Genomic DNA, 10,162 nt, shown 5'->3' with positions numbered 1-10,162 from the left:
GAAATCTGCATAATATTCCTGCAGGATTCCTGTAGGTTATTTTTGTAAGGGCACTGCTGAACAATAACCAATATCTAATACTTTTCCACAAACACTTGGGCATTAAGTTCTCATGTATTTTATACAATGTTTAAAAAATTATTTAAAAAAAAGATCACATAATAAGGCAGAAAATACAGTACCAATCAAAAGTTTGGAAACATTACAATTGTAATTGTACAATTGAAACGTGCCTCTTCTGTTCACCAAGGCTGAATGCAGTAAAAACAGTAATATTGTGAAATAGTATTACAAAATAAGCAAAATCAGCATCATTACTCCAGTCTTCAGTGTCACATGACCCTTCAGAAATCATTCTAATATGTGACACTGAAGACTGGAGTAATGATGCTGAAAATTCAGCTTTGATCACAGGAATAAATTACACTTTTCTATATATTCACATTGAAAACTACGGAGCCCCGCACATGACATGACAAAAAAAAATCGTTCTAACGATTTACTAATTCGTTCCCTCAATTTACTTAATCGTGTGCATGATTTACTATTTCGTCGTGCATGATATATAAATCGAGGGAACAAAATAGTAAATCGTGCACACATTTTAGTAAATCGAGGGAACGAATTAACAAATTGTGCACACGATTTAGCTTACTATTTTTTCTTGCATGTCCGGGGCTCCGTAAAAAACAGCTGTTTTAATTTGTAATACTATTTCGCAATATTACTGTTTTTACTGTTATTACTGTTTTTACTGGACAAGCATTTTTTTTCCCAAAACATTAAAAAGGTCATTTAGGTCATAAAAAGGTAATATACTTTACTGTCAATTACATATCTTGAGATGGCTTGAAAAGCACATACTGTTGTGAATTAATAAGAGTAATAATAGCAATAACAGAATGTTTAATGCTAATATCGGATACATTTTAAATTGTCATATATTAGTTTGTTCAGCTTTAAGAAATGTCTACCCATAATGCATAGTGGGCAAGTAAGAGCGCGTAGTAAGAACATGTGACTGATTCAATGTGTATGCGCTGAATCTGTGTTATCCAGTTCATAGACTTCAGTAAACAGTTTGTTTATTTTAATTCAAGTTGTCAGTGGTCATTATTGCTTACTAAGAAGAAAAGACACAACAATCTTTGGTGCCGAAACCAGGGATAACTAGCAAGCAATGTCCGAAATGGCGGAGCGACTTGAAAGACTACTCAGAAAACGGAGAGCTGTGCGCGGTTCCACCACGAGACTTTTGCAAGTCATCGAAACAGAGGTTAGCAAGGAAGATCCAATCATCGACAGATTAATTGAACTGTTAGCCCTGTTATCTGCAAAAGAGGGAACGCTGCTGGAGTTAGACCATGAAATAGAGGAACGGATAGACACTGATGATCTGGAGAATGAAGTCGCGGATGTCGAGGAATATGGAGGGCGAATCATCAGCGCGAAGGCTCGCGTGAAGCGCGTGATGCAGAGAAACCGGGACAACAGCAGCAGGCCGAGTGACGCAGAGCCCTCGCAGCGCGGACAAACAGTTAAGTTACCCAAGTTAATAATCAGCAAGTTTAGCGGTGAAATTAGCTTGTGGCAAGACTTTTGGAATCAGTTTGAAACCGCTATTCACAAAAATGACGCGCTGAACCGGCGCTGCTTCAAAGGCAATAGCGGGACTGATGATGACAGACGGCAATTATGATCACGCGATCAATCTGCTTCAGAACCGGTTCGGAAGAAAGGATCTGCTCATTAACGCGCATATGAATAAGTTGCTGAATCTCTGCCCAGTAAAGAAATCACATGATGTCGCTGCTCTGAGACAGCTTTACGATTAATGTGAAGTGCAGATCCGTATTCCAAAGACAGTCAGAGTTATCACAAACCATTTAAAAGGCCAGACACATCAATTGAAATGAGGCAGAAAAAGCATCACATGCCGTCAGCTGCAGTACTGCAAACCACCAGTCAAAGAATACAGAACTGCCAGCACACAAAACAGAACTGTGTCTAGAAACTGACATTGCTGCACAAAAAGAAAAATGAATCAAAAGGGGACAATGCTTTGTTTGTCTTGGGCCAAAGCACATTGCAAGATTCTGTAAGGCCAAAGTGTGCTGTAATGCGTGTGGAGGCAGACATCATAGTGCTGTGTGTGAGAAAAGAGAAACGCACACTTCAGATGCTGATGACAAAGACAATGCAGTTTCTTCTTCTGCTTCACATTCTGTTAAGATACAGCCCACTAAACAGAACAACACCGTGCTGCTTCAGACTGTAAGACCATGGGTAGATGGACCTGGTGGACGTAAAAGCATTCGCTGCTTACTGGATAGTCGGAGAAGCTTCATCAGTGAAAACACAGTAAGAGCTTTGAAATTACCTGTGATTAAACAAGAAACGTTCACGCTGCATACTTTTGGCTCAGCAGCCCCAGTAACATCAAGGCGCAACATAGTGAAAGTAATTCTGCAAAGCATGACAGGGCTGGCCCTGTCGCCCTGCATCTTTACGAAGGTTGCGGAGGCGGACATTGTTCCGCTCAAGGAGCAGGGCGTTCGCATTCTCAACTACCTTGATGACTGGCTTATTCTGGCCAGCTTGCGCAGTTGTGCGAACACTGGGACATGGTGTTTGCTCACCTTAGCTGGTTGGGTCTTCGGGTTAACTGGGACAGAGGATCTCTTGTCTTGTTATGGAACTGGACTTGGTCACCCGGACAGCGCAGACTCAAGGTTGTCTCCTCAGTGAAAAACAGAGTGCCATTGCATCCGCTTCTGTATTTATACCCACCTGGTGGGGGCATTATGCAAATATTGCACACCAATTCCATTGGCTTCTTTAGTTTCACTCGAAGCTGATAGGGCAATATCCCAATTTTTCGGTCACTACTGACGTACATCTCTGTTCCCTTCATCAGGTAACGAGGGTTACATACTGTACATAACCAAGACGTTAATAGCAATAGGTACATTTGTTACAGGAGATATTATTCTTTATTAAACTTAGTTAAAATTGCAACTGAAAATTATTTCTAGCTTAAGATCCATTAAATATTACAGTTACAGTGTACAAAGAACTTTTGATTTTAATAAAGTGTTATTAAATGTTGAAATTATCTTTAACAAAGATTTATAAATGCTTTATTCTCAGTTTATATTAACTAATGAATGAACTAATGTCAAATAATGGAGCCTTATTGTAAAGTGTGACTGAACAATGAAGAATCAGAACATATTCACTCAATATCTAGGGCATGTTGTAGTCCATATTATAATATATCCTTAAGTCTTTAAGTATTTGGTGCTGATATGAACACCATAGTGATAACAAAAATCTGAATGGCTGTATGAAAATTTAAATACTGTAGTAGTGCAGCTGCTTTATTTATGGGGGTTATCGGGGTAACCGCTGCATTTCTGCTGTCAGGGAGTGAATGTGCATTTTCATTCAGCACATCATTCTTCACTTGTTCCCCAATGCGCTTCTCACGTGTGTTGGGCTTGTTTACATTAGTGTACAGCATATAGCGGTGTTGTGCATTTTAAATGGTTGGTGGGTAACAGTATTGTTAATGTTTATTATCATGATATTTCGTAATGGTGTTGGTGGTGTTTATCCTGAATCTGATATTAAAGAACTGATATCTGATTATGGGAAAATGCTTAAATATCAGGACAAAATATTGGTAAACAGAAAATCAGTTGATCTCAACTGACAAATTCTTCCACGCTAGAGTAAACCATCAATTTATGTACTAAGAAAAGGATCGGCCACAAACTGCTGCTACTAAGTCTGAAGCACAGAATACTCTAGAATGTCATTGTGTGTATAGTATTGAAAATTGTGTTTCTTCTCAGTGTTTTACATGCAGGTCTGAAGTCAGTTTCTCATTATGGAGAACCAAAAGAGCAGTGAGAGATCGTCATCTCCAGATCCCAGCTGTGTGTCTCTGAAGAGTGACATGTCAATGCCTCTTCCTCCTTTATTCAGTGATGAACCAGTGACCTCTGACCCCAGGTGAAACACTGTCCAGTGCTGGAGGCAATAGACTTGTACAATATCACAGATCATCTGAACAAATAATATTGTGTTAATTACTGTGTTAATATGTATATGAAATTATTATATCACCAGGAGGAAGAGATCGTCATCTCCAGAACCCAGCTGTGTGTCTCTGAAGAGTGACATGTCAATGCCTCTTCCTCCTTTATTCAGTGATGAACCAGTGACCTCTGACCCCAGGTGAGACATCGTCTAATTCTGGAGATAATAGATTGACTTGTAAAAGATCACAGATCATCCGAATAAGTAATATTGTGTTAATTACTTTAAAGATGTATATGAATCATTATATCTTAGATTCACCAGGAGGAAGAGTCAAAGATCTTCATCTCCAGAACCCAGCTGTGTGTTTTTGAAGAGTGACATGTCAATGCCTCTTCCTCTTTTATTCAGTGATGAACCAGTGACCTCTGACCTCAGATGAGAGGCAGTGAGTTGAGATGAAAAAAGTATCAATACTACTTTAAAATCATTTACGTAAAGTCTGCTCGAAAACGTTTTTTCAAAAACGTGCACTTCTTGCACAAAATCTTTTCAAATGTTGCATTATAAGGCCATTAAAACACCATTTGCTCTGCACCACTGCACAAAATTGGAAAAAACTGACATTTCGATATTTTGTTTTTCTGCAATTATATATTGTGAAAAAAATTCACCAGATGACTTGAATCGCTCTGTTTGGAAAGAATTAATCATTCTAGGATGATGGGGGGTGATTTTGTAGGTGAGTGAATATGCAAAGAAAATAATGAACAAATTACAAGCATAGATAAATATAATAGAACAAAGATACAAATTAAATAAATAGTGCTTTATATTTTCATGTAAGTTTTCAGATACATAAATTAAATAATCAAATATAAAATAGCACTGCATTTTCTTCATTGTATAAATGAAACATAATTAACCTGTGTTAAAGCTACAAAAGTGATTTTTCTCTTTGTGTTTTGTTGTTTTATTAACATTCAAAGCAGCAGGAATATTAGGCTGCTGTCACTTTAAGGCAGAATGCGTGGCGCGGATATGAAATACTGTTATACATCCAGTTTTCTTTTTCAATTGTTTCATTCACCTAAGCCATAATCAATTGTGTTAACGAGGATAGTCGATCTTTTACATGCATTTCGACTATTATTTTTGCATGCATGTGTCAAAGCACAAATAGACGTGGAAGAGAATGGCATGCGGTCTTCATGTGCATCTGCGCAGCTCTTTGTGTCTGTGTGTGTGCACATAATTCAGAATTAAGTTCTCTTTCACGTCTTTGTGCGCTCAAATGGTTTAAAATATCATGAATGTTTAAACTGACAGGACCTAAACACATTCAAATGAAAAACTTTAATTTTACAATGGTCAAACTTTGCAATTAATCTGAGAATCAGGTGTGGTTTGACCCATGGTGTCTGGTCTGTACAGATTAACGATCCCTATACTAGACCTATGCGCACATTGCGATTTTGATGCAAAAACTATATATCGTGAAGCCCTAATTCATGTAAACGGCCCCTAAATTAATGTCTCGGTTACATAGGTAACCGTCGTTCCCTGAAGGAAGGAATGGAGACATACATTGGACAGACTGATGAATAGGAATCTCGCTAGAGAGGCCAATCTGCTTCGAGTGTAACTAAAACGAGCCAGTGCACATTGGCATGCAATCATATGCAGCAGCTGCTCGCCTCGCAGTGCAGGTATTTAATGAGCAGCAGGTGCGTTGCATTTTCAAGTTTTTACTGAGGAGCCAAACATGTTAGGTGGGAGCTTCAGTGGGGTATAGCGACTGTGGCGACGTTCCTTCCTTCAGGGAATGAGGGTTAACTATGTATCCGAAACGTGAGGGTTCCTAGCAGGTTGTTTCCCCCGAAGGAAGTGCGCTCATTGTTATCCTCAGATCACCAGTGCCACTACCTGCAGCAACCCTCTGAGAAGGATTGGAACTTGGCAGTGGCACTGGGACTCTGCCCCTTTGCAGGAAATGCAAGCTCTACTTGTGTAAGCTCTTTCAGGGACTTGCTCTTTAAAAGTGCTGAAGTACGCAGGGGAACGGCCGCGGCAACACAGACAGGGATTGTGTGCAGCCTCTTTGCTGCATTCATTTAATTTCCTTTTATCGCTGTAAAGCTACTTTATTGTCAAAAACAAAGAAATAAAAAAACAGGAGTTGCCTAACCCAATGGATGTTTAAATTGTTTAAAATTAAATTATAGTTTTTATGCTTCTTATAATAAACAAAAACACATAACTTGATAAAGGTAAGAGGACAACCCAATCAACAGTGTCTCAGCTGCACAGTAGAAACAGCCAGTGTGAAACCAGCGAAGATGACAGACTGATTCATAATAAATGAAACACCAGACAAAATTAAAGTAATAATTATTTATGTGTGTTATCAGAATCTCCAGGAAGAGGAAGGGACAAAGATCTTCATCTCCAGATCCCAGCTGTGTGTCTCTGAAGAGTGACATGTCAATGCCTCTTCCTCCTTTATTCAGTGATGAACCAGTGACCTCTGACCCCAGGTGAAACACTGTCCAGTGCTGGAGGCAACAGACTCACAGATCATCTGAACAAATAATATTGTGTTAATTACTGTGTTAATATGTATATGAATTATTATATCACCAGGAGGAAGAGATCTTCATTTACAGAACCCAGCTGTGTATCTCTGAAGAGTGGCATGTCAATGCCTCTTCCTCCTTTATTCAGTGATGAACCAGTGACCTCTGACCCCAGGTGAGACACTGTCCAGTGCTGGAGGCAATAGACTCACAGATCATCTGAACATATAATATTGTGTTAATTACTGTGTTAATATGTATATGAATTATTATATCACCAGGAGGAAGAGATCTTCATCTCCAGAACCCAGCTGTGTGTCTCTGAAGAGTGACATGTCAATGCCTCTTCCTCCTTTATTCAGTGACGAACCAGTGACCTCTGACCCCAGGTGAGGATAAACATGGGTGAATTGGGTGAACTTGTTTTATGAGAGTTAAAAACACACTGAATGCACACAGAGAGATTAGATTTGTAATAGGGCTGCAACTAATGATTATTTTAAATTTTTAAGATAATTAAAAATAAGATAATTTTTTTAGTAAAATTAAATTTTAATCTATTTTTTTTTTTAAATGTTCCCTATAAGACAGTCAAGTTCAACATTACATCAGAACAATGAATTGGAATCTTGCCTGATAGCCAACAAAACAAGCCAATGGACATAAGTGTGCAAGATTTGCATTACAAACCATGCCCCTTGAAGCGGGAAAAGTTTGTAAGGAAGTGTTCTGCACAGGGGAAGCATGTGCTGGTCCAAATGGCCAACACTGCAACTGTTGTGTACATCAGCCATCAGGCTGGCCTAAACTCCTGTTGCAACTCGACTGCCATCTCCTCCTCTGGAGACATAAGCATCTGGAGTAACTTTGCGCCATTTACAGTCTGGGTGAGCTCAGTTGTCCAGCTGACGAGCTATCACGACAGCCCCCACTCCCAAGAGAATGGAGACTTAACCACCAGACGGTCCAGCTGATCTGGAGATGCTTCGGAGCTGCACATGTAGATTTGTTTGCCTCTCCGGACACATCCCACTGCTAGCTGTTATACTCCCTGACTGAGGGGACCCTCAGCATGGATGCTAGCAGACAGCTGGCCTCGGGTCCGATTCAAGTCAAGTCAAGTCAAGTCACCTTTATTTATATAGCGCTTTTTACAATGCAGATTGTGTCAAAACAGCTATACAGTGTTAGCTGGTATATAATTCTGGATGCACAGCAGCTCTTAAAGAATAGTGTCAGTGCAGGCAGATCAAAGCATGTGCATTCCCCCAGTCAGCCTACTCACACGGACACTTTGCAAGGTCAGGGAGGACAAGGAGCAGGTCTTGTCAGTTGCGTCGTACTGGCCAACTGGACCCGGTTCCCAAAACTGATGCTCCTCGTGACAGCCCCTCACTGGCAAATTCCTGGAGGAAGGTCCTGCTTTCTCAGAGACTGGCTACCTTATGGCACCTGCATGCAGATCCCTGGAACAAACACGTGTGGTCTCTGGATGGAACGTAGAGGACTTCAGTGATATACCCCTAGTAATGATAGACAGTATCACTTCAGTGAGAGCGCCTTTTACGAGGTGCACTTACACTTTAAAGTGGAACTTGTTGGTCAAATGGTGTTCTTGCAGAGAAGACACTCCAAAGTGCCCAGTCAGTACTGTGTTTCCTCCCTGAAAGTGTACGTGGCCGCTATCACCACACAACGGTAAGTCATATGGTAAATCTGTGGGAAAGCATGACCTGAATCCTCCCTGCCCTCACCTTGTATCCTCTTGGAACCTTTTCTTGGTCTTGTCAGCCTTGCAGAGAGTTCCCTGCGAGCCGCTGCACTCAGTATAGCTTAAGATCCAGTCTCTCAAGACTGCACTCACTTCTGTCAATAGGGTAGGAGACTTGCAGGTATTTTTGGTGGATGAATCGTGCCTGGTATTTGGGCTGGCCAAATCTCATATGATTCTGAGACCCCAGCCTGAATATGTGAATATAAGTTCTCACCACACCCACAGGGACCAGGTGGTGATCCTGCAAGCGCTGCCCCTGGAGGAGGCAGACACAGCCCTTGCTCTTCTGTCCTGTTTACGCTTTACGCTTGTATTTGCACCACATGCAGAGCTTCAGGACCTCAGACCAGCTCTTTGTTGCGGAGGCAAGCAGGTTGGCCCACTGGACAGTGGATGTCATAATCTTGGCGCATCAGGCTCAAGGCCAGCTGTGCTCTCTTGGGGTGAGGATCTACTCCATTCAGAGTGTTGTGTCCACCTGGGTGTTGGTGCACAACACCTCACTGACAGACATTTGTAGAGCTGTGGGTTGGGCGACACCCAACATGTTTGCAAGGTTTTACAATCTTTGTGTAGAGTCTGTGTCCTCCTGTGTCCTGGCTAGAAGTGGCTAGTATGTAGGGAGACCCACTTGGTGTCTCCCTTGCAGTGTAACTCCACTCATAGGAAGGGATTCAAGTGCTTATCTGCTGATAGGTGAGTTTCCCACCTGGCGAACCCTGCATGAAGTTCCTCCAGCACCCTCAGCAGTCAATCCCTTTCCATTTTGGAATAGGCATGCTTTCCCAGTGTTCAAATAATTCAAATAATCTCACTGTGTGGGTAGGAGGGTACAACAGTGATTAACTCGCTGTTAAAACTCTGTCCTTTCTCCACCCCAGCAGGTGCGGGGCAATTAGGCGGCTTACGCAGGGCACTGGAAGGGGCAGAAATTGCGGCATTTTGGTAGGGGTCCCAATTCGTCAGTCGTTCTGATGTAATGTTGAGCATGACTGACTGATGTCTGGGTTACAACTCCTACTACAAACTTTGTGAGAGAGTGCAGCATGCTTCCTTATATACCTGCTTTGCAGGACGTGGTTCGTGATGCAAATCTTGCTCGACAATGTCCATTGGCTTGAATTGTTTACAATCGAAGGTGGTTGGGCTCTCAGGCAAGATCCCAATTCACCAGTCGTTCTGATGTAACGTCTCCATTTCCTGGGGTTACATTAGATATTCCACAATTTGCCCAATGTTGTTTTCTAAACAATGCACAGCCCGTTATACAGCCTATGAAAATGTATATAGTGAATGAATCTGTCGACTATGCAACATGCAAATAAATTTTAAAACAATCATTACATTCCAAACCAAAAAACAAGTGCTTGCTTACAAATTAAAGCAAAAGTTGAAATTATAATAAACAAAAACATAAGCTTGAGGTAGGCTGACATAACACAGACATTCACTCATCTGAACATAGTAATTATATCCTTGCTTACATAGAAATATGATTACTTGTGTTACACGTATGTAGAACTTTAAAGGGGTGGCTGATTATGATTTAACTTTTTTGACTTTAATTAGTGTGTAATGTTGCTGCTAGAGCATAAACAACATCTACGACTACGACAAGCTTCTTCCCAGGTTGGTGACATCACTAACCCTAAAATTTACATAAACCCTACCCCCAAGAACACGCAACAAAGGGGGTGAGGCCATGTTATTGCAATACACTACATAAAAGCAGGATGACAACATGACAAGATAAAACCACAATTAAACC

At 41.0% G+C, this 10,162-nt stretch overlaps 1 protein-coding gene across 7 annotated transcripts in view; it reads left to right on the top strand.

The window, feature by feature from the left end:
* The window catches only part of LOC125271592 (NACHT, LRR and PYD domains-containing protein 12-like), a 296,158-nt gene that overhangs the window by 8,145 nt on the left and 277,851 nt on the right, over positions 1-10,162 (top strand). For 5 of the 7 annotated variants that reach the window (XM_048195699.1, XM_048195693.1, XM_048195694.1 and 2 more), the window contains exons 2-6: positions 3,858-4,017; positions 4,135-4,242; positions 6,456-6,581; positions 6,688-6,795; positions 6,902-7,009. In XM_048195699.1, the coding sequence (XP_048051656.1) occupies positions 3,893-4,017; positions 4,135-4,242; positions 6,456-6,581; positions 6,688-6,795; positions 6,902-7,009 (575 nt within the window). In that variant the 5' untranslated portion in view covers positions 3,858-3,892. The remainder of the gene's footprint in view (positions 1-3,857; positions 4,018-4,134; positions 4,243-6,455; positions 6,582-6,687; positions 6,796-6,901; positions 7,010-10,162) is intronic. The other 2 variants (XM_048195695.1, XM_048195696.1) reach the window with 2 other exon arrangements.

This window comes from Megalobrama amblycephala, linkage group LG7, assembly GCF_018812025.1.
Source record: "Megalobrama amblycephala isolate DHTTF-2021 linkage group LG7, ASM1881202v1, whole genome shotgun sequence".
NCBI classification, from domain to species: Eukaryota; Metazoa; Chordata; class Actinopteri; order Cypriniformes; family Xenocyprididae; genus Megalobrama; species Megalobrama amblycephala.
The sequence above is the reverse complement of the archived record's forward strand: the minus strand, read 5'-3'. Positions and strand labels throughout refer to the sequence as shown.